The following is a 25662-nucleotide window of genomic DNA, read 5'->3' as shown; positions in this document are numbered from 1 at the left end:
ATCATTTTGTGCTCCCTGCTGGAAATCACTGAATAAATTACATTAGAATGGCTGCTCACCTTAATCTCTGCATCATTTTGTGCTCCCTTTCATGAAATAATAGCAAAATTTAGGAATATGGCCCACCATGCATCCAGCTTGACCCAGAAAGGGGTGTACGAACCCCCACTTTCCCACAGCAGCCAGTGTGCAGAGCCCCAAAGGAGGGTGGATTCATAAGAGAGGATAGTCTAGAAATTGTCCGTATTTTCATCTTTCATTGGTGTGTCAGGGCCATCATCAAAACCAGCAAGCTCATTTAGGTCCAGAAATCGTCTTTTTCGTACACCATTAGATTCCTCCTCACCTGTGCTATTTGTTTTCTCAGGTGGCTGGCTTTGCTCCTTTTCTACCGTCTCACGGTACTCTTGAACTGGTTGATCAACTTTCCTTTCCTCATCATCCTCATCACCCTGAGAATCCTGACTTCCCATGGAGTACTCCACATCATTGCTTGCATCTGATTGCCTGTCTGAAGCATTTGGTTTCTCATGTTTCACAGAATCTGCTTCTGATTCAGACATCTCATACTGTTGATAATTAATTCGGTTTCGAGTAGCCCTCTTGCTTCGTCTCAAACCTGACTGAAGCTCATCAACTGACCTTAATTTGGCTCCTCTCTTGCTTCGACTAGGTAATTTCTTAGAACTAAGATGCTCATCAGTATCTTCACTAACGCTCAAAGAATCATCTTCCTCTTCTTCCTCCTCCTCTTCAACATTCTCATCCCAACGGTACTCCTCATCTCCCTCTGAGCTGCTAGATACCTTCTTCCTTTGTTTTCGGCTCCTCAGATACTCCTCATCATACACTGCTTCTCCAACTATATCATCATCACTGTCAAAGTCTGCTTCATTATCTGATACAGCTTCAACAAACTCTTTCTCTGAGTACCTCTGGGGCCTCTGCCTTCGCCGATCGCTGCATATCATAAGGACTCAGTGTTTAGATAGATTATCATTTACCACAATCAATGATTATCAGAATGGGGAGAGGGGCAGTTGAAATACCTGCGATCTAGTGGTCCAGACTTATGATGCTCTGCATCGGTTTCTTCATAATCATTTGACTTTGGTGACAGCGCATCATAGGACTCATGCTGCAGGGCATGCGATGGACCATGCCATTTGCCATTAGTAGAAGGCTCAGACGTTGTCCCAACTTCTCTTTTGATAACATGTTCTGGGGAGGGCTGTTTCCGCCTGCAGAAAACCATAAATGTCATGTCATCAAAACAACATAGTAACATAAATAGAAGATTGACCTCTGTTAATAAGTAGAATTTGAAAGCAAAGAAAAAGAAACACGTATATGGCTCTAAGTGCAGAAATTCTTACTTGGTTATTTTAATGGCCTCATTGATAGACCGATCAAACTCATCTACAAAAGTGTTCAAATTAACAATCAATTAGCCAAAAATGCACCCTCATACCATCAATTAACCAGTAAATCATTAAAGAACCAAATAAAGTCATTTACTTCCTCTGCTTTTCTTGAGATAAATTATTCTTTGCTCTTACCAAATGTATAAGTAACAGGCTTTCTGTCACGAAGCGAACGCCCTGCACCAACGCCATCTGCAGTCAAACAGCTGTCAAGAAGGAGAGCTTGTCGATGTTGCTTTTTCAGCAACCTCTCTTTCCTCTGTAGCAAAAAAGAAGAGAATGGAATCAGGGAAAGTAATAAACCATAGTTAATCACTAGAGGAAAAACCTTCATCCACAACAATCAACAAAAGGTCAGAGCAATTACCACTTCAAAAGAAAAGACAAAACAAGATAAGCATCAATGAGAGTACAGAAGATGCCATGTCAAAATTGAATAGAATTAAGTACATATCATTTCAGAAAAGAAATGCTGAATACCTTGTAGATCTTCTCTATCTCTGGAAGCATGTCTACCTTTAACTTCTTTCCAACCGCAGCCTCTGTTCTATTTTTACTTGAGAAAAGTTTCTCCTGTGAAGTGGATAAGGTTTAATAAAAAAAGGTAAAAGATAGGAAGGAGTAAAAGGCATATCAATAATTTTTTTCATCTTGGCAACAAATTTGGAAAACTAAGCAAGCTAAAACCTTTCTACGTTTAGACAGAAATTGAAGCATTTGTTAAGGGGAAAAGTACAATCAATGCACATCATAATGTAAAAGCAGCAATCATAAACCAAAAGTTAGGGGTCAACAATTACTTTCCACCCCTAAAGTAGATGAAATTGTTTAATGAGGACTAATCATAAGCAGGGACCAGACATTTCCAATTATGAGCATTTAAGAGGCAAGAACTGTGCTTTGGACAGACTGTCAAAAAAAAAAACCTTTCCATTCACTTTGGCACCGGAACACTCTTAGTTTGAATTAATCAATACAGATAAGAGTCAATTACCTAAGTTGTTTTACATTAATTGAATGTTTTGCTTGCTTTCTATTACTAATTTATGTGTAGAGTAGGGTATTTTAGTACATCGTCGTCTACCAACCTAGGGTCCGAAGTGAAACTCCTATTTGGACTTTGTTTTTGCAAAATCTGATTAGTGCCATTGTGTTTAAATGGCCTAAAATAGGCTGAGTACCAAGTTTCAGACCCAAACTAGGTCTAAAACCCACCGAGACCAAGTTTCAAGTTGGGGAAAAAAAAATGCACCAACTCGACCGAGATCTCGACGGTTTTTCCCAGGGTCAAGTTGGGGTCAAGTTCCGAGTTTTGATACCTTGCTCGTAAACATACTGTACACCAAGAACCAACAAAGTATAAAACAAGTATAACATTCCCACCCCCCTCCCCCAAACAAAAACAAAAAATATCCCTTTGCATGAAGGGTTATGAACCCCCAAGATTCGGAGTAACTTCATACGTCTCTGACTATCAACCAAAGAATACCATCTTACTAGACATAGAAAAGTGTTCCTTGACATTCACCTCAAAGCAAAAGGTTAAAGGAGTGTGCCCAAAAGCAAAAGGCACAAAATGCTGATGTCTCACACCGTTGAATGAACATACTTCTTACCCTTAATTCAAAAATATGCTAATGCAGAATTGGTTTGGTGCGGTTCATTTGGCACCAACTCTTGCAGTTCAAGAATTGGTTCAGATCTGGTTTTTCTACAAACCAGATTTCGTGGAGCAGTTTGGAGAAGTTTTTTTATGGCCTGCAGTTATAGGTTTCCTGAATTTCAGGAACCTTATCTCATGGAACCTGGTTTGAACAGCTCGCGGCTTCAAGATCTTCTTCATACTATATATATATATATGTTAATTAGAGTTTAGTTGTTATTTTTATTTTAGTTAGGAATTCTACCTTTTTTAGCAGGAGGTTACCTTGTCTATTAGATTGTTGTTAGGTGGCTGAGTGAAGAAAGAACATAGCACAGGTGGTTGATGGGAGGGAATTCAGGGTCAATTTTTTAGTCAATAAAGGACAGCCAACTCAGCCATCAATAGGTAGTTTAAGAGTGCAGTTTTATTTTTCTTTTATTTCACAGCTTTATAAATACATTGTAAAGGCTCAAAAGCCCCCATAAATACATTGTAAAAGCTCACAACTCTCCCCTCTTTCTTCCCCATGTTTTCCCTCTATCTTCCCTCTTCTCTCTCTCTCTCTCCCTCCCCCCCCCCCCCGGTTCTAAATTTTCTGATTATTCTTCCCTGCAACTTCTTGGATATCAGATCTGAAACTATTCTATCAGCTCTTGCCCGCCCATATCAACCATCAAATCAAAATCTTTTCTTTTTAATCTTCGAAGCAAGCCCATCACTAGCATATCATCCCTGATCTGCATCAACTTGGTATCAAAGCCAAACATGGCCACAGATAACATGGATCCTACCCTCTTGTTTTCTATACATCAACAACTTCAAATCATGCAAGAGAACTTGCGAAAAGTTGAAGCGAATCTTGAAGATTCTCGATGACAGTTTAAGGAGTTTAAGGGCCATTCGTTGATTACATCTAATCTTATGGAATTTTCCTTCAACAAGCTGATCTCAGTCGTCGAACAATGGTGGAAGAATAAGAAGACAAGCCACCATCGATGGAGAATGAAGTGACTCCAGTAATCGTAAAAGAGCCACCCATAGAGGAACATAAACTGGCTGATCTTTTGATCGAACTAGTCAAATTTGTGGTTGCACATTGCAACTTCAACAACTGACTCTTTGTCACTGATTTTGTACCATTGAATCGTGGATTGATCAATGATTTAGTACGGTCAAGGATGGTTGTTGATCCTGTGTTTAAGATTCTTGCATTCTACAAAACTCGAGGGCGAGTTTTTTTCAAACAAGGAGGAAATAACATAGAATTGGTTTGGTTCGGTTCATATGGCCCAACCAATTCTTGCAGTTCAAGAATTGGTTCAGATCTGGTTTTTCTGGATACCAGATTTTGTGGAGCAGTTTGGAGAAGTTTTTTATGGCGTGGTTTTAGGTTTTCGGAATTTCAGGAACCTTATCTCGTGGGGCCTGGTTTGAACAGCTTGCAGCTTCAAGATCTTCATATCATAGGTTATCCTAAGAAGTTTCTTTCCTTTTATTATCATTATTTTTTTTTTGTTAATTAGAGGCTTCTTTGTATAGAAAGCCAGATCAACATATGCTTGCTTCCAATGAAAAGATCAATATGCGTACCACAATATAAAGACTATAAAGACAGAAAGAGATGGATATAGTTTCTTAGACCAGCAGAAAGAAAAGGCCTACCACAATATAAAGACTATATGTATCTTAAGTACTCAACCAAGCAATGGATGAGCCCAATGGAGAGTCAGGAGCGCACCTAGCAAGAAAACCAAAACTATTTCCAAACCTATATTACATCCAGCCAGCGAGCTACAAGAGGGAGCCATTTCATTCAATCTTTCTTTTAGATTGCCACCTTAAGGACGGCGTAATAGAGTATAAAGGCAAGTATCGAGAAATCTCTACGACAGCGGGTGCTATCAGAGAACAATTAGCCGATCTGGATTTGCAAATTAGTATAGACTTTTCATTAGTAGAATGGAAAGAATTAGGGGAAGAAGGTCCCACAGGGATAACCTCTCTCCCCCTACAATTTTCACTCTGGCTCTTAAAGTACTCTCTAGAAGTATCCAATGGTGTACAGATCAGAAAGCTCATCTCCCCCATTCCCCAGTGCAAGTCTATTAAGCTCTCCTATCCGCCTGATCTCATGATCTTCTCCAAGGCTACTAAAGAATCCCTTGAGACCATTATGTCTTTGCTTACAGCAATTTGAAGATCTTTTGGGCCTTCGGATCAATCCAGGAAAATCTCTTTTCTTTCTAGCAGGGGTCTCTGACATTGATAAAGCTGCTTTGATAGGCAATAAAGGATTTTCTATTGGCCATCTTCCAGTAAGTACTTGGGTTTATTGTTGATTCCGGCTAGGCTAACAGCCCACCACTGCTCACCCACTCAAAGGCATCTTACCCTCTCAAGGAATCTCTCCCCTCAGTGCATCTCACAGCATTCATGGCTATCAAACCATATTTCTCTCTTTTCTCTAAATCGTTGGTTATTCTGTCCAGCCTATTTCCTTTATTTATAAAACCAATTATATCCTAAATCTTCTAGAAACATTCCAAACAAATCCAATCCTAATTGGTTACAAGCATAGTTTAAAAACTCGGCGAGATCTCGAATATCTCGAGAATCTCGAGACGAGATGACATACGAGACACAAAATATGCACAGTTTCGAATAACTGGACCGAAATTTTGAATCTTTCGAGAATCTCGGAGAAATCTCGAATATTTCGAGAATCATGACCTCCTTAGTACTCATAGTGTTGTATTGTTGGGACTTGGGAGTTGAGACATGGAAGACTAGGGTAGTAAGGTGTATATGACAAATGTATTATTCATTGTACTTGGGTTGGGTGTCTATGTAATATGCATTGTGAACACTTCACTGTATCTTGTGGTTTGTAGTAGAAACTTTTAAGTCTTGTAACTATTTCTTAAATAATTATTCAATATTATGTGTCTTCATCTATTATTGCATAGTTTGCTAGTTTTACTTGCCAATTATGTCTCAATAGACAATATTACATTAAGGGTTCGGCCTTTACTGCCAACCAAGGGTGCAAATCCAAAACACCAAATTGGGTATTTTTTTTTTCAATTTGAAGATTTAAATATGTTTATTAAGTCTAAAACAAGCTTCCCTTAAAGTTTCAGAGCCAACTATGGCCAATTGCCCACCGAAACATCATTCCGAAACCAAAAAAAAAATATGCACTGTCTTGGCGAGATCTCGAGAATCTCTAGCTGGTCGAGACGAGTTTTCAAACCATGGTTACAAGATAAAGTCCTAATTACATTAGCATTACAAGATAAAGTCCTAATTACATTAGCAATCTAATTTAAAATAGAAACTATCCCTAAGCTAATAAAAGCCATACGCAAGTAACAACTCTTCCCTAAAATCTAGGATTAAAAAATTCAAATCCTCCTCCATGCATGACCAATTAATCTTCAATCTTTATCTCCCAGCTAGCTGACCAAGGGGCCCACGAAATCTGATCATTATCTCCCCCAGGCTGGTCGATAGCTGTCCTCCTAGGCTCCCACGAGAACTGCTAAATCCCCTACAAATCAGCAAATCCGTAGCTACTAAATCTGGAAAATAATCCTCACTTAAATCAGCAATCTCGATCTCTTCTTTGGACAAAATTGGTGGCAGAATGCGACCCAAATTATGGGCCAGGTACATGCTAATTCGATGGCTCAGAATATGGGCCAGAATTGAACCCAATATGATGCCCAATCATAGGACCTGATCTAACATGTCCTCAAAAATTAATTGACTTTTCAGTAAGAAAGAAAACAATCTTTTAAATGGCTAGCATATCCTTCAAAATTAATTGACTGTTCAGCCAATTCTTTATATTGATTCTAATTCTAAGTAACTGAAACAGATGTGCAAACTAAAGAGAACAATTTGACACATCGTAACTTTTTAGAGCTTCTCAAATTTGATCAAATGTCCCCACAGGCCCACACCACCCCATGGCAAGCACTTACTACCAAGGTTTACACTTTAAAATAGGAGAAACAGATTTTGAAGACACCATCAAACACTTCAAGGCTTCAACACAGAATCACAGGGGAGGCTGGGAATTTATGTCTGTTAGCATGACATCCGCTTGATATCTTGACCAAAAACTTGGCTGTGGATTCAGATCAATCAGAAGCAGTATCAACATGAACAGGTACAGCTTTAAATTGTGCAAAAGCAACTAAGCCAGATTTAAATGAAGTGCGCAGCAACAAGTTGTAACATGGCTTATATGTTATTACAGGGTTTTGTATGTTTGCTAACGTGATTCCTCCCTCAACAGGAGCAGTGATGTTAGGGAGAGAGGAAAGAAGAGGAAAAAAAATTAAATGTAAGTCTCTCTGGCTTCATATGTGTTGTTTCACTGGGACCTTATAGTGGTTGACACTTTAAAATCTATGATTTCTCAGATCAATACCATCCTAACTCCATTAAGATGAGGATTCAAAATCTGGTTATCTTTCAGCACCAGAGGAAGTTGGGGGGAATCACTTATCCGTGCCCATGTTGCCCTTTTCTCTTCTTGATTCTATAGCTGTTTCTTCCCATTTTCTTCTTTTAATAAAGATTTCTTATTGGTGCAGATTTTATGTGTGTGTGTGTGTGGTACATTTCCAGAACAAACATAGCCATTGGCTGCAGTCTGTAACAATTATCTGGAACATATATAACTGCGAATATTAAAACCGCGGCAGAAACAATAACTTACAGAAACATCTTGAAATTCATCCAAGTTTGTCGCAACTGCTTCCCATTGACAAGATATGGTTGGGATAGTTGGAGCCCCTTTTGCCTTCACTCTTTTCACTTCAACTTTTCTGATCTCCCGGTACAATCGATGACCGATTATAGGATCATCTTCATACCTATAAAGGAGACAGATCCGCAGTATAAATCTCATAATTCATGATAACAAACATGTGAAACCTTTGCACAGTTGCACTAAATTTTATTAACTAGGAAAAAACTGCATCCCATACCAGCAATGTAACTATTATTTCAATCATATAACTTAATGAAGCTCAACTGCATGATGTTATCAAGTGATGCAGATAATCACATAAATGGACTTAATTTAATAGAAAAAGCCTTGGGTTGGGTTATGTATGTGTTGGGACTTTGATCCCATGTGCTTTCATTGTAATGGGCCACTTCATTGGGTCTAAAATAGGGTAGAAGGTAGGCATATGGGATTAGGCTTAGTTAGTTCTTTTTAATTTTAAGTTGTTTAATAGGCTTCGAATTCCCTCACCTTGTGTGAGAAGGTTTCCTTTTATTAAAAAGAGCAACCCAGTGCACCAGGCTCCCGCTACTGCAGGGTCTGGGAGGGGCAAATATACGCAGCCTTACCCCCTGCTTCGCAGGAGAGGCTGTTTCCAAGAGAAGGTTCCTTTTATTATTATGCTTATTTATGTTGCTTAGCAATAGGATTTTACTTTCCTATTCAGATTAGGAACATGCTTTAGTTTTTATAAATAGCTTGTAATGAGCCATGGCTCCATATGATTTATAATGAATAAAGATGAAGTTTTTCTTCATGAGTGCTATGCGATTCAGTCATGGTGAGAAGCCTTGGACGGTGAGATTATCCTGTTGGTGGGAAGCCACAGTTATCATTCCTTTATTCTCTTTATTTTCTCTCCTTCCAGTAAGTTACTGATTTAATGCTTTTGTCTATTGATTTTTCTGCCTATGATTGACTCTGATTTGAGTTAAATCATCCTCTATTGTTTGTTCTAATACTCTGGTTGATTTATTCTATATCCAAGAAGCCTGACTTGTAACCTGCGGCTACCCTGTTTTGAACCTATTTTATGTCTGGTTTGAATCTCTATCTGACAAAGATCTGTCCATAAGATCAGAACAAATTTTGGGGCATTCAAGTTCTCCCTAAGAAAGACCTTCGACCAAGGTTTGAAGAGGATCTGACTCTCTAATCTTCTAATCTGCTACTTTAAAAATCTCCTGTTTCTGTCTGTTTTTAAATTTCAGACCTGAAGTTCCTTTAATTACTTTAATCAACCCATTAATTTTGCATCAGATTTTGGGGTTTGCATTACCCAGCCAAGAAGGGAACTCGACCAGCTTTTTAGGCTGATCTGCATCTTTGATTTCAAGTAATTAGAATTCTCTTGTTTCCTGAATTTCTGCTTCAGATTTGGTTATTCTCTAATTACTCTTAATCTAACCATTGGATCATCGCTGTATTCTGAAGATCATCTATTCTATTTATTTGTGATTTGAGTGTTAGAATTTGACCTTCATCTGAGAAGGTTGACTTTTCTGATTTGGGTGACTTGGGATCCTGTAAGAGGGGGTGCTTAGCCTGAACCTAGGGTTCATCCGACCTAACCCCCCACCATCAAGGTTGCAAGATTGTTAGCTTACCAATATGAAACTCCATGCGAATCACCTCCAATACGTTCTTTACGAAATGCAGAAAGTTGAACCCCATGTTTAACAGAGTCATCAATGTAGTTCCGTATGTCTTCTTGCTGCAAAAAGAGGAATACCAAATCAATTACTTCCCATCCTTACACATTTGGAATAATGAAATGAATTGGATAAAGATAAAAAAAATTAAAAGAGGATGATGATCTCAGAAATGGCTAACATCAATTACTACAACACTTTTTGCATCCAAGAAAGGAATGATGATTTTATGACAAATTCCAGCAGCATATTTCATAAATCTAAGTATTTCTTGGCAGAATAAGAACAGAGTACCGAAGTTCTTTTTTTTTAATGGATAACCATGAAACTTTATTCCATCAGGATACAGCTACTGAAACAAACATGTGAGACCGCCCATCGCAATTATGCAAGGAGGGATCCTAAATCATAAGGTACTGCCTTACATATGAGAAAACTTGACTAATTCAACATAAAGGGAATACACAGATCTTTGCCAAGGTTCAAGATTTCAGTTTCAAGCCTGTTTTCAATCAGGCTCAAAACTGAAATTTAGGTTGAAATCTGTACAATGTTGGCTGCAAGTTTTGGTGAAGGGTTTCGAGGCCTAAATGGCCAAATTAGGTCCCGAAACTTATAGGCCATCTAAACATAGTGGAACTCTTAAGACTTTAAAAATCACACCCAAAATGATAGTTTGACTTCGGAGCCTAGTATATGCTGTACGCTGTTGTATACATTCTCTAATATGGCCTATTCATTCCAAACCAAGTTTAGTACTAGATCATATGTTATTCAGTTAAAACAACTTAAATATGTGTTGATGTATACATTAACGCTGCCCTTCCCTAACAGTTTGAGCTTTTAAGTGAAACGGTAGCGAACATGGTATCAGAGCACAGAGGTCGAGTGTCAACTCCTAGGAAGTGCATCGGAAGAGTTTTCCCCCCATTTCTTTTCCCTGGGTGCCACGCGAAAGAAATGCCGCATGAGTTCCACGTGCAAGGACCATGGGTACTTGGCCTACACGTGTGGGGGAGTGTTGATGTACAATTTACGCTGCCCTTCCCTAACAATTCGAGCTTTTAGGTCAAACAGTAGCGAACAATATGCATTAGGAATGAATTGATGTAAAATAAACCATTTCATAAATCATATCATACATGGTTCAATGCATTCAACAACACAGCAAATCTTCCAACAATGCATTCCTCTACTGCCTAAGTATTTGTTCCAACTTTGTACAACAGTGATTAAAAAAAAAAAAAGAGGTTTCTCCCTCTTCTTTGTCGAAACTGACGAAACAATTCGTTCAAAACTATCCTTTTAGTGTAAAAGCATAGCAACGTTTCGACCAAAATATTGGCGAAAAGAAATATTTTACCAAAATTTCGGCGAAACACCAAAATTTTGATTTAAACAGCGACATTTATATGTATCGCATGTCATTGAAAATATTTCGTAAAATTTCGCGAAATCTGACATCTTGAACTATGATCATTGCCTCCACTAGAATGAGGTATTCCTATGCAAGCCAAGTGCCATTACCTGTTAAATCAGGAACGAATGCTTCCATTTGATTCAACTCTAAATCTGCTTCTACCTGAATCTATTGCAACTCCACAGTTGTCAAGGCGCCGCATAGGCACCATCTAGGTCTCAAGGCGGTTCTCTAGGTCCTAGGCAACAGGCCGCCAAGTTGCCTACGCGTCCAGGTCCCAAAAGCAATGGAAAAAGGAGGAGAAAAGGGGGGGAGTGGAAAAGGGTGGAATAATAAGAAGAAAAATGGGGAGAAGAAGCAGTAATAGCTGCTACCGCCAGAAAAGTTGCAGTGACAGCCACTGCCACCACAGTAGTAGTAGTAGAAGAAGAAGAAGAAAGCAGCAGCAGCCGCAAAGGCCATATCTGTTGCCTGAAATGCAACAGCCATTGCCACTGCAACCAACGCTGAAGAGGAAAGTGCGTACCTGTAACAGCTGCTGCAACCACTGTATTCATCAAAGAGGAAGAAAAAAGACCGCTCCTTTGGGATTCATTTGCTAAAATTATAATTTTTAAGAAAACTCCGCAACATTTGCTGCTGGTCCCAAGCCTGGATAAAGGAGGGTTGGTGCATCAGGTCGGCAGCCAGTACTAGAAAAAACCCTAGCCAAACCCTTTTTACATGGATTGTAGAACCTTATATTAGAAAAATTATGCTAGGGCATTCCTTGCCAGAATAAGGACGCGCTACACTGACCGGTGTAGTGAAAAGTGAGCAAGGGTTAGCTAGGGCGGCCCCTGTAAGTGGCGCGGCACATTGGCGTCCGGATGTGGTGACAAGTAGACAAGGGTTCTCACACCGTGGACGAGTGCAGGTAAAGAAGCTAGTCCAAAAGTGTAGGATTAGATTACCATCTTGGAACATTGGATCTTTAACGAGTAAGAGTCTAGAACTGATAGATGTTATAAGGAGAAGAAGGATTAACATAGCCTGCATTCAAGAGACCAGATAGGAAGGTAAAAAAGCTAAGGAGTTCGACAACTTTAAAGTTTAAACTTTGGCATACGGGGGATAAAAGTAATAGAAGTCGAGTGAGCATAGTAATGGATAAAAATGTAAAGAATGATGTGGTGGATGTTAAAAGATTTGGAGATAGGATTATTATCCATCAAGCTTGTGTTGGAGAAAGATTGTCAAAATTCGCGCTTATGCACAAGTAAGATTGGATGAAAGTAGTAAGCTACAATTTTGAGAACACATGGATGGATTAGTTCAAGGTTTTAGTCAAGGAGAAAAAGATTATTATAGGGGGTGATCTGAATGGACATGTTGGGAAATATTCTGGAAGCTATGAAAGTGTACATGGAGGATACAGTTTTAGATTTTGCTGTGACTTATGATTTATTCATTGTAAACACTTACTTTGAAAAGAGAGAAGCATTTAGTTACCTTCAAAAGTGGGCATCAAGGTAACCAAATAGATAGCTTCCTAACTTAAAGATCCGATAGATTGTTATGTAGGGACTATAAGGTTATATTACGGGAGAGCTTAACCACACAACATAGATTAGCGCTCATGGATAAGTGTCTCACTACACAAAATAATAAGGGGAGCTTATTTGCCCTAGGATAAGGTAGTAGAGCTTAAAAAGAGATACTTTGAAATCATTTACAGATAAAGTGGTTGAACAAGGAAAGTAGAACTTTGAGGGAGACAATAATAAGATGTGGAACGAGATGACTACTTGCATTAAGAAGGTTGCTAAAGATGTCAAAGGCAAATCGAAAGGTAAGCATCATTCCTCTAGAGAGACTTAGTAGTGAGATGATGAGGTTCAAGCAGCCATTAAGACTAAAAAAGCTAGTTTTTAGAGGATCTAAAACAGTATAAATTTGCTAGAAATGAAGCTAAGAAGATTGTGGGAAAATCAAGGGCAAAAAAATATGAAAATCTTGATAACAATCTGAGCACAAAAGAAGGGGGAAAAACTATCTATATGATAGCTAAAATGAGGGAAAGGAAGAAGAGAGATTTCGACCATGTTAGTCGTTAGATGTACAAAAAGTGAAGGTGGTAAAGTACTAATAAGGGATGAGGACATTAAGGAGAGATGGAAAGACTATTTCTACAACCTACTTAAATGAAGACACTTCGAGTAATAGTGGCCCGGAAGACTGCACTACCTATCGAGACACCACATGTTGTAGATATATACGAACAATTAGGGTGTCTGAAGTAAAAGAAACTTAAAGGAGGATGAAAGTAAGGCACAAGGCCAATATGAGGTCCCAATAGAAGTGTAGAAGAGCTTAGGAATTTGTGGTTTATCTTGGCTAACCACATTGTTTATTAAGATAATGAATAGAAGGAAAATGCTAAATGAATGGAGGAGAAGCATTGTGGTTTCAGTTTACAAAAATAAAAGTGATACTCAGAGATGCAATAACTATAGACGCAAAAAACTGATGACTCGTACCATAAAGTTGTGGGAGAGGGTTATCAAGGTACTAAAACTCGGGTCTCGGTACCAACTTGGCCCTTGGAAAAACCGAGTCGAGTCGAGATCTCACCGAGTTGGTGCTTCTTTTTTTTTTTTAACTCGAAGCCTCAACTTGGTCGGTTTTAGACCTAGTTTGGGTCTCAAACTTGGTATTCAGCCTATTTTAGGCCATTTAAACACAATGACACTATCAGATTTTGCAAAAACAAAGTCCAAATATGAGTTTCAATTCGGACCATAGGTTGGTAGGCGATGGCGTACTAAAATACCCTACTCTACACATAATTTAATAATAGAAAGCAAGCAAAACATTCAATTAATAGCTAAACAACTTAAATAAGAATTAGAAATGTTAAAGTGATACATCAAACTGTTTAATAGTATTACAACTATCATCACATAAAATGACTTTGAATCAAGTATTCAGTCCCCGCTAGTGTCATATAGTCTTCCCATGACATAGTGTTGCTGTAATGTTGCATATAGTGCTCCACAACAAGCATATAAGAGTTTTGTCGAGTTAGGTAAGTAAATACATAGTAGATGGGTCATTTCCATGGGCCAACCCGAGATCCGAGATCTCGCCGAGATACGTCGAATTCGGTAAGTAAATACATAGTAGAAGGGTCATTTCCATGGGTCGACCCGAGATATGATTGCACTTTTATGTACTGTATGCCATCTCGTCTCGGTTTCTCAGAAAACTAAGAAACTCGCCGAGATCTCGCCGAGTTGAGACGAATTTTAGAACTATGAGGGTTTTTGAAACCCACCTAAGAAAAGAAACTATATTATGAACAACCAATATGGCTTTATGCCAAGAAGATCCACAACAAAAGCTATTTACTTATTATGGAGACTCATGAAAAAATTTAGAAGTTGCAAAAAAGGTCTTCATATGGTCTTTATTGGCCTAAAAAAAGCTTATGACAGAGTCCCTAGAGAGTTAATTTGGCAAGTACTAGAGAATAGAAGTGTTTCAAGTAAATATACAGATATAATTAAATATATGTATGATGGTGTGGAGACAAGTGTAACAATTGTGGGGGATTAAGGTAGTGATTCCCAAATACAATTGGGTTACATCAAGGATCAGCTTTGACCCTTATTTGTTTGTGCTTATCATAGATGGTTTAATCAGAGACACTCAAGATGAGGTTCCTTGGTGTATGCTTTTTGCCGATGATACTGTTTTGGTGGAAGAGACAAAAGCAAGGATTAACGCCAAGTTGGAGTTATAGAGATCAACTTTGGAATCAAAGGGTTTTAAGATAAGCAGAACAAAGACGGAGTATATGGTGTGTATCTTTAGTTACGCTAGGATAATGAGATGATAAAAATTGATGAAAGGGAGATTCCACAAAGTGATTCTTTTAGGTATCTGGGCTCAATCATAAATAAAGAATGTGATACAGAAGTTGATGTTTCACAGAGAATTAAAATAGATGGATGAAGTAGAGAGGTGTGTCTGGAGTATTATGTGATCGACGTATTGCTTTAAAACTAAAAAGGAAATTTTTATAGGACAATCATACGACCGGCTATGATGTATAAATAAAGAAGGTGATATAGAGGATGATGTTTCACAGAGAATCAAAATAGGATAGATGAAGTGGAGAGGTGCGTCCGGAGTATTGTGTAATCGACATATTCCTTTAAAACTTAAAAGGAAATTTAAGGAAATCTTTATAGGACAGTCATAGGACCGGCTATGATGTATGGTGCAAAATGTTGGTCAGTTAAGAAACATCATATAGATAAACTCAGTATAGTGGAGATGAGGATATCGAGATGGTTGAGTGGCAAAATTAGGAAGTAGGATAAAGCAAGGAATTATCACATTAGAGCTGATTTGGTAGTAGCTCTGATACATGATAAACTACGAGAAACTTGTTTAAGGCATAGTTCAAAAACTAGTCAAGATCTCGACCTGGTCGAGACGAAACTGCATACGAAATATCAAACCTGCATTGTTTCGATTGAGTTTTCCGAGATCTCGACTAGGGTGTCTATGACATATGTATTGTTCATTGTACTTGGGTTGAGTGTCTATGTAATATGCATTGTTTACTGTACTTTGTAATTTCTACTTCTAAGTCTTTTAACTATTTCTTAAATAATAATTCAATATTATGTGTTTTCATCCATTATTGCATAATTTACTTGTTTTACTTGCCAATTATGACTCATGGCACTCAAACAATGTGTAGAATAGGCAATATTACATAAGTGTCCAACGTTTACTGCCAACCAAGGGTACAAATCCAACACACCAAATTAGGTGCTTATTTTTTTACAATTTGAAGATTTAAATATGTTTATTAAGCCTAAAACAAGCTTCCCCTACAGTTTTAGAACTATGGTTTTAGGTGGCATGGCCATGTTCAACGGAGGCCTTTGGATGCTCCAGTACAGAGGAGTGATTTCATTTAGATTGAAGGAACTAATCAGCCAGGGGCAAACCTAAAATGACCCTAGCAGAAGTAGTGAGGAAAGACATGCAAAACTTAGGCCTTGTATCCAGTATGACCTCGAAAAGAGCTGATTGGAGGGCAAGGATCCATGTGACCAATCCCATTTAGTTGGGATAAGGCTGAGTTGTTGTTGTGTTAACTTTAAGGAAGACATAACTAAAGTAATACATTGCCTCCTCAAATCAAGTAAAAGAAATATAATTTTTATTTCACATATAATCCCCCCTCCCCAACCCTCAATTACCTTTTAAAGGGAAGAAATCTCATATTTTACATCTAGAACCCCCCCCCCCCCCCCTTTGTATATGCATGCCTTACTCCCCTAGGTACCAAGACAACAAGGCGTCTAGCCACCATTGGGCTTGCCTTGGCGCCATGGCCCATGACGATTATGAACTCAAGTGATGGAATAAGGGTCAACAATAATTCATGCTCATACAGAATCTACCTCACCTACTGGCCCTGATTATACCAGAAAAGTAATAACTTCATGATCCCCAATCACCCAAAAGCATGCTGGCCTTGGGTTCCCCATGAAAATCCAAACAAAGTTGAGTTCTCATATTCCCATAAGGGTGATATCCACCACACTGAACAATAATATCCACTGGAAAAGACTTTCTTATCACCTCCCCAACTCCTCAGAAAATGCCCAACAACCCTGTAATGTCCTCTTAACTCTTTGCTCCCCATGATCCTTCATAAAACTAAAAACCTGTGTCAAACCTAAACAGACGAAGAGTCATCACTGGACAAAGAGATACACTCAGTGATGACTCTTCGTCTAACTCTAACAAGAGAATACAGCCCAGGAATTCCAGATTAAGCGCCCTTTCACCAACCCTTCCAAAGTCTAATTGTTCCCTTTCACTACATTGTAAACTAATGAATACTTATGCATGAGGGAAAGGTATAAACAGCACAATCATATCATGCCTCACAGATCACACTATAATAATGACACATGTGGCAATAAAAACGAGGTAGCATCCAACACTGCCTCTATAGCTTGGAAACAAGATAGTTTGATCATCATTGCATTAGAACCCAGGAAATAGTATGACACTATGACAGTTGGAAAGCACCAAAAATCAATACAGAAGCAACATAAGGACAGGAATTATTGTCAGAAGTGGTGGTACCTCGACCCGGATGTCACAGAGTGCTTTCAGAATCACCAGACGAGTCCCAGGATCGAGTGCCTTATAAACTTCAACTTCCGTCCTAAACAAATTATTATCACCATTAATTCAGATAAAGGTTGATTACTAGTGCACTTGGAGCATCAAAACCTACTCACCCATGTGATGCTACAATTGGTACTTCCCCTTCTGCAACCTGTGAGAACCAAAGCTCGAGTCAGCTGAAGACCACTAAAGGAAGGAGAGAAATAAAAGAAAATATAATTTCAATTCACATGGCAGTACTGTAGAATGATGGAGTCAAGACATGAAGTCCCTTACCCAATGCCACCAATCCCTCAATTTTCTGCATAACACTGTAACCCAAGTAGCACGGCCCAGTGCCATTCTGGTAACAGGAGGAATTGCCTATAGATAGGGGAAAAAAAATGCGATTGATGCATACGACAATAAATAGTAGTGTTTGATCCATCGCATGAAGCATAAACATAGAAACAGGCCAAAATAACGTGAATGAGAGAGAAGCAACATTTGCACTGAATAGAAAAAAAAAATGTGATTGATGCATACAACAAGAAACAGTAGCGTTTCATCCATTGCATGAAGCATAAACATAGAAACAGGCCAAAATAACATGAAGGAGAAAATCAACATTTGCACTGGAAATCACTAATTTGGACACCAGAACTTTCAAACATAAACATTGACCATTTAATGAATCACATATCATCAGTAATCCTAAAGCATCGATAGCAGATGTTATACGATGATAGCAAGCAGAATACTGATGCAAGAAATGATGATCAAAACAGAAATCTTATGGCCTAACCCCCTACCAAGAACAGATATGCAAGACAGCAATTTGGGAATCAGATTTGAACAAGCTAGGGACTAACAATAACTTTCCTACCATAAGATTGTTTCTTACCCTTGATTTCGGACAACAAAATCCACTTTAATGAAAAGGACAAAAGTAGGTAAGGTATGATGACTCCACAAATGTAAAATCAAAAGAGTTAACCAGTTAATTTGTCAAGAGGAGATTAACAAGTATCTGACTACTGGAAGCTGTTGTCCAAGTGTTCAACACGTATCCATGTCATGTCAACACAGTTACTCCACAATTCCATCAAGTGTCATGTCAACCAGAATTCAACCAGAAAAAGTTTTATTAACCAAGCACTATTGGAAGCTTCTTAACTTCTACTATATGAAATGACTAAACATACTTCTATTTATGCAGTAAATTAATAAAGTCATCCCATTCCACAGAAAATAATAAATTAAGACAATGCCATTCTAAAGAAACAATGTATTAAAACTAGCGATCCCACTGTTTATCACCCTAATCATATGTCAGTCATAACTTTCTAAAATCAGTGTTACGGTGTTACCTATGTACCAGGCAAGCAGCATCAAACTCCAAAAATCATGGCCCAAGACACAACCATAAAAAATATTATAGTACTTACGAGGCCTTAGCTTCTAGGCTTCCTGAAGTCAGTTTTCAGGGAGCAAAGAGGCAGATCCAACCAAATTGTCTTTTGGAATCTTTATCACCTCCTGTGCCAGAAGGTCCAAAAGCCTCCCCCCTGCTTCTGGGTTCTGGTCATAGAGGTGGTTGCAAACCATCAATTTCAGTTGGATCCGCCTCTTTGCTCCCCAAAAGCTGGCTTCTGGGAATACATATGCAAAAGGCCCCATAGGCTTAGCCAAATACACCCCTAGTCCTGACTCCTGAGATGCACTGGTAACACTCTAAGAATGTGTCAATCACATAATCTCAATGCCATCAGACAAGGTTAACTAAGATTTAAATGCGTAGGGGGAGTAGATGTTAACCCCATTCTTAAAAAAGTCAATACACATTTCACCAATTAAATGATCATATATCACATTTTCCCTTGCATCCAAATGAGCATAATGGGCCAAGTTCCTCAAAATACAGCACATCTGGAACTTGGACTGACTACCACTTGGGATAGAATGAAGTAAGCTTCAAATGCATATTCACTTACTACTCCTAAACTTCATTCAGCAATCTAAGACACTTTAAAGGGATTTCCTTGGGCTGATTTGGAATTAGGTATGGTTTAGCTTCTAAGGAGACAACTATTAGATGAAAAAAGGCATATAATTACACCCAAATGTTTGAGCATATGATAGAGGGCATCTTCAACTATATGAAGGTTCTAGGGCAGAGAGCTGAAGAGTGAACAATATTTTTGCAGCAGTTAGTAGAGAACTATTACTCATTGCGTGTGCACAAAACTCCGTGCCTAAGTCTATGTGTTTAACAGTACAACTGTTCAGATCAAAACCTCACACCAATTAGATATCGGGTACATTTGCTTTTTATTTTTAAAGTAGCCTTTGAACATCTTCTAGTTCCCTTATCCTCAAAGATAAGCACAAGGTAGTGATCCACAACCTAAAGCTAGAAAACCCAGTAGTTGATCATTTGAAGTTCAGACTGATGATAAAAAAAAAAAAAAGGGTAGTTTTTTGCCCCCCACCCCAAAAAAAACACCGACATGAAAATTAGACAATGGTACTGAATGGGGAAGAAGTCCAAGCTTGTGAAAGACCAAACTGGCCAATAACAATCATAAGCATAATACAACATAGGAAACAACCATTTAAATCCATGTATTTCAATACCATAAAGTACCAACCTTTAACAAGGGTATATGTATATCATCCAAAGTGCTATTTGGTGTAATCAAAGCAGTCTCAACCTCCTCCGCCGAGAACTCAATTGTGATGTTCAAAAGGTGTCTAAAAACCTACAACAAAGTAAAAACAACGAACTTGATCCTCAACCCACTAAAAAAAAAAAACAGAACCAAACAGTGACGTGTAAATTCTAACAACTTTTCCTACTCACATGTAAGAAGTTAAGAAGGGAAGACAACTCCCACATCGAGCGGAGATTCCAGCGGGGTAATTGCGAAGACGGTGGCTCATTAATGAGCGGAGTAATGATCTTACTGCATTGCTGCTGCTGCTGCTGTTGTTGCTCCTGCTTCTCTTTCTTGGAAGGAATCTGATTGCGCTCGATGGTGGGTGCAGCTTGGTAGAGCCGAGCAGCGGAGCGAGCCGTACAAGCCCGAGGGGGCCGCTCTTTCCTAGTAGAGTACTTATGGTTGTGGTTGTTCACCAGCTTTTCTTCTTCTTGGGGAGACCCATCGTTATGGATCGCTGTGGAGGTTTCTTCAGACATCATCAGAAAGAAAATCCAAGAAACGAAAGAGCAGAAAAGGTTCTTTCTTCTTTCACGGAGGAATTAAGCGATAGATCGGGGGCTTGCATTCGATACTCAAGCAAGAGAACAAAATTGAGCTGTGGATGAACAGACACCCAATAGTTTGCAGAGTGAAGAAGAGGGGCAAAAAAGTGGGATGTTGAGACGAGGAGAACATGGCGAACCACTGCCCCAACCCATCATCACCTCGGATACATGAATGAAGCAAAATCAAAATTTTCAAAAGGCGTTGAAAAAGGGTGAAACAGAGAAAGCAAAAGAAACAGAAGACCGAGAAGAGCAAGTGTTGTAGAGAGAGAGAGAGAAAGCAAAGGAGAGGTTGGGGGGAAAAGGAAAGGAAAGGGGGAACTTGGGAAGAGAAGGAAACAGATGGAGAAAGGGGGAAGCAAGAAGGACAACGTCTGGAATTTTGGTCTGAACTCTGGTTAATTATTTAACCTTAGGTTTTAGTGTTTGTGGTTAATTCTATTTCTTTGTTTACGTTCCTTTGATTGGATTTGATCAATTTTTTTTCCCCAGTTTTGATTGGATAAGGTAGGATAATACCATAGATGTTATGGGGCCCATATTAATCATCACCGTAGACTCTGAGGACCCGAGTAAGAATTTTTTTTCAAAGCTTCGATGAAGTCAAAGAAGTCAAGTTCATTTACGCTATCAGAGATGGTCAACGAGAATGTAACTGCAGCTTTGTTGAGAAAAGTCCGCTAATCAGATGGGATACAAGAACGCTTTAATCTTTTTTTTTTTTTTTTTAATATAGAAAGGAAGGAATTAGGTTTCAGCTGTTGGAAAGGGTTGGTTTATTCCGTTGGCCCACTGACTGAACGTTGTGTGTACCTTCTCTCTCCTTCCCTAAACACTAGGGTTCAGAAATTGGGAATCGGATTGGTGAATCGATTGATTCCAATTTCAACTGATCTTAATCAATGCAGTTTGAATCGGACTCGAAATGGCGATTCCTTTGTATTTTCAGTTGAATCAGATCGATTCTTTAATCGATTCCTGGTTTCAAGGCTGATCTCAGTTTCACCCTTATATTGATAATATCTGGTTGGATTGGACTGATTCTGCCATCGATTATAAGTTTTAAAACTCTACTCTCCCCCTTCACCAGCCCTCGGCCCTTAGCTACTGCATCTTCCCTCCCTTGACCCTCTCGGTGCTTTACCCCTGCACCCTCTCCCTCTCTCCCTAGCTCCTTGTTACTGGTGAAGCCTGACTTTGATTTAGAAAATGTTGTTGGGATCTTTGAAGGGCCGTTTCGACCTCGAAATGAGTTCGGATGGTCTAAAAAGCGGATACGTCACTGCTTGTTGTATTGGACTTATCGAGACCTTCGAATCGATATGTTTTATGACATATATTATGTTTTGGTTCAACCCTGATCGATTTGGCATTTTTTGGTCTGGGGCCATTTTTGTACTTTCTCGGGTTAGGGTTTTTCTATAAAGTGTTCTTATCTCTTTAAGAGGTCAATGAGTGAAATCTGAGGGTTTGTAACATTTCCAAAGGTATAGTAAAATTTGTTCTATTGCTCAGCCGTGGACGTAGCTTCCCATCTTGGGGGTAAACCACATAAATCTTCAGTGTTGTGTGTTGTTACTTTTTCATTTTTCTTTTGCAAATCGTCATTTGTGGGGGTTGTTTTCTTAACACTCCCTACTAGCCCATCCCCCACCCACCTAATCACTGTCCCCACCCCTTCCCTCAGGCCTACTCGTGGTGTCTCTATTGAGTATAAGTTATATATTCCACCAGTTGACAAAATGCTTTCATCTTTAGAATTTCTAAAATAGGGAGGCAAAAGCCCACAAGTGACATAGGATACAACCGTATTAAGGGAGAGCATACCAACAAAAAGTGGGATGATCACCACCACCTTCAACAAAATCACCATGGGAGTAGGAGAAGGAGAGTATCGGATGGTGAGGAAACTAAGCCACAACGATGAGGTGTTGAGGTAGAGGATCAATTGTGTATCTCCAACAATATCAGGGAGCACTTCAACTCCATGGCACTGAATTGAAGCGACCCATCAAGCCCAACCGTACGAACTTGAGAGTCTTCTTCTACTGTGTTGAGAGGAGAGGTGGGGCGCTGGGGAAAGGGGGGGGGGGGGAGTGGAATTTTTATCCTCTCCTATTATAGCACGGTGCTATAACGTATTGTACGGCGGCTGCAGAGGTCATGTGCACCATGTGGGGCCTGCTGTGCCACATGGCCTCTACAGCACCACACGATGCGCTACTGTACCGTGCTGTAACAAGAGAGGATAACGATTCTAGGGGAGTGAGGGCGGGAGTTGCAACTGTTGCATACGAGGGGTGGGGATGGGGTTTGTTAAAGATGGGTTGGGAATCAAAACTAATTAGAACGACAACTATCGGTTTCGGTTTTGCCTTTGTAAACCAAAACTATACGCCGATGAGTACTAAGGGTGTCAACAGGTTCGGTTCCATGCCTTGATGGTGTGATCTGAAACCGAACCAAGAACCCAGTTGGCTACAATTCTAATTCAATTCTCCAATACAGTTTCATTCTGCTAGGCTATCAATTGTTACTGCCTTGCTATGTTCTCAAGAAACTCCATTTATATGAATAAAATGCTCACAAACCCTTAAAGGAATCAGAAATATTAGTAAATAAATAAGAATCTCAAATGAGTTCTCCACTTTGAGATCTTATCTTTTAGTTTACCCAACAATAATGTTAGAATAACACATCAAAATTATAGTTCCAAAAGGAAAGACAACACCATTAAAAAAAAGAAGATATAGGGGTTTAGATTTAAGTGTGGTATTCGATTCGGTTTCTATTCAAATTGATGGTTTTTCTATAATTAAAATCATAATCGAACCGAATTAAATGCTCATATACCAGAACCAAAATCAAACTGAATTTATTTGATTCGGTTCAATTCGATTAATTTAGATCGGTTTCGATTTGGTTTTGACACCCTTACAGATAACCACCCCCTCCCCCACCCCACACCAAAAAACGAAAAACAAAAAACAAAAAAACAAAAAAACCAATCGACCGAGCGTTTGACACCCAGCCCCCTACCCGTTTTATGGACCGTAGTTTCCAGCTGGCCCATGGGTCCTGATCACGGCGGGCCTTGCTTGGTTCAGACAATGAGGAATTTAATTATGTGTCCTATCAGTTTAACACTTAGTCTTGTCATGGCCATTTTGGACAATTCCAAATCATCAAGTACTTTCTTCATGCTAGAATGGAAACAAGAATTTTGGAGCATTGAAGCCAAGCAAGTGAAGCCCCAGTCCGGAAACTCATCTCTCTGCAACAAACTGAAGAACTGTTTGATGAGCTTCTTACCAAACATACATCCTAAATGTGTTGCAACATACTATAGTTTTTCTTTTTTACTTTGAATATGCCATACAAGGCTCATACGTAGCAGCTTGTGAAATTACTGTCCCACCCTCATGAAATAAAGCATCCTATTCATGTTGATGTCTTCCTTTGCACACGCTCTCATTGGGCTTGTGCTGGTGCAGGGGCTACACGACCAGGCAGTGATCTCTTCCCCTTCTTTTAATTTGGGGAGAGTTGGGTCTTCAACTTTGGTGTTTAAACTCTGGTTCGGCTGTGGTGGGCTATGGGCCGGGCCTAATAAGGACATTTTCAAAGAGAAAAGTATAGCTCAGGGGTAAACTCTATTTGGGCCAGGCCGACCAATTCCAAAGCAATGTCAAAAACTATAGTTGGTCCAGTTGGGATCATCTTTAGGGATATAAATGGATAACCGAAATCCGAATCCGAGTTAGCATCTGTATCCATATAGGGACATCCGAAAAATAATCCGAATACTCCGATTAAAATATGTCTGAAAAAAAAAATTCGAATATTTAATAATAAAAAATTAAGTAAATAATGATTTTGAGGGTTTTTGAGGATTCAATAGGTTCTAGATAGAATATGATGAAAAGAGACTCATGATCTAAGAGATATTGATTGAGAGTGAATTGTATCCGCAAGGGAGAAGAAGGTCCGGGTTACACAAGGCAGAGATATAAACGGACGGTCGAAAATCCGAATCTGATCTGCATCCGAATCCGTTTAGAGGTATCCGTATTTGGCTAGGGAATATCCAGCTCCAATCACATCCGATCCGTATCTGATCCATCCCTACCTGTTGTACTCTTTAGGTCCAAAACAAATGGGGGGGGGTCATATATAGTTGAAGACATGTACGTAGTACGTACCATGAATGCATGGGGGGATTCTTGGATTTTGGGGCTGGAACCAACCCGGCCCAAGAATTCATGCTTAGTTTTCTTTCGTAATCTCGAAAATAGTACTAACATGGATCTCAATGCCAAGGATCCTGGCTTTTTGATCTGTGGTTCATGGAGGTTTCCAGCTTCCATTTTTATTTTCCTGTCTACTACGGAGAAGATGGGCTCATTTGGGCTTGGGCTTGGGCTTAGAGGGGTAGAAACTGTTGGAATATAGACTCATAGTCTTCTAACTACGTAATTTTCCATTACATAATAAAAAAAATGGGATTAAGAATGCTAAACAGTCACACAGCGTGGCGTGTACCTGTGCCCAGACACAGCCACTCGTGAAATGATCTACGCACCTCCCTAGAAAGGTAGAAAGGACTAGGGGTGTGCCAATCATTTCGTATGTGGATGTGTCTAGGCACAAGCACACGCTATGTTGCATGACCGGTTAGTGTTCTTCTTCCCTAAAAAAATTAAGTGTGATATTGACTTGGATTGAGTCCCAAAATAGTGTATCATTTTACAAAAATAGTACCCAGTGCACAAGGCTCCCGACACTGTGGGTTTGGGGAGGCAACCCTTGATTATTAGCTCACAATGGAACAACTTTACCGTTACGCAAGGTCCACCCTCATAGTTCATTATTGTTAGTACTAGAAAGATGATCTCTTTCATGCCATCTTCAAATCCCCATATATAATTAAGGGAGAGGCTTCCCTGAAAGGCAATGTAAGCATGCACAAAAACAAAAACATCGATAGGGATGAGATTTCTGTCTTCCATAGGGGGTGGGGAGGTTATGTCACGTCCCTTTGTGTATGGGCACATGGGCTACATTGCTTTCAAGGTTCTTTTTTCCTATAATTAATTAGGGAGAGGGTTTTCCATAAGGGCAGTATAAGAAGGAATCTGCACGTACACAAAAACCAATGATTGGTTGTAATATGGTATCATCCATATGGGACCTACATGGTCAGAATAGGAGAGACAAATAACAATGTGGATCCCATTGTGATAAAGGAATATGCACAAGTGCAGTATAA

The 25662-nt window shown here is 39.2% G+C and overlaps 1 protein-coding gene across 1 annotated transcript; it reads right to left on the bottom strand.

The window, feature by feature from the left end:
* Positions 1-84: 84 nt before the first annotated feature.
* LOC122671005 (DDT domain-containing protein DDR4-like) lies at positions 85-20668 on the bottom strand. Its single transcript, XM_043868082.1, has 12 exons — positions 19989-20668; positions 19777-19887; positions 17423-17509; positions 17260-17297; positions 17102-17183; positions 9478-9584; positions 7799-7955; positions 1905-1997; positions 1560-1683; positions 1377-1419; positions 1050-1241; positions 85-960 (listed from the first exon to the last, which is right to left on the bottom strand). The coding sequence occupies exons 1-12, from the start codon at positions 20325-20327 to the stop codon at positions 231-233; spliced, it is 2103 nt and encodes a 700-aa protein (XP_043724017.1). The 5' UTR covers positions 20328-20668; the 3' UTR covers positions 85-230.
* Positions 20669-25662: the final 4994 nt, after the last annotated feature.

The sequence above is a fragment of the Telopea speciosissima genome, chromosome 8 (genome assembly GCF_018873765.1).
Source record: "Telopea speciosissima isolate NSW1024214 ecotype Mountain lineage chromosome 8, Tspe_v1, whole genome shotgun sequence".
In the NCBI taxonomy this organism is placed as follows: domain Eukaryota; kingdom Viridiplantae; phylum Streptophyta; class Magnoliopsida; order Proteales; family Proteaceae; genus Telopea; species Telopea speciosissima.
This window is presented reverse-complemented; position numbering and strand designations above follow the sequence as displayed.

Excerpts from the sequence above, each read along its gene's own strand:
- LOC122671005 (XM_043868082.1), bottom strand. The coding sequence starts at position 20,327 with ATGATGTCTGAAGAAACCTCCACAGCGATCCATAACGATGGGTCTCCC. Across the intron at positions 1,242-1,376 it reads GAGGCCATTAAAATAACCAA|GCGGAAACAGCCCTCCCCAG; the intron begins GTAAGAATTTCT and ends GGTTTTCTGCAG. Across the intron at positions 961-1,049 it reads TCTGGACCACTAGATCGCAG|CGATCGGCGAAGGCAGAGGC; the intron begins GTATTTCAACTG and ends TATGATATGCAG.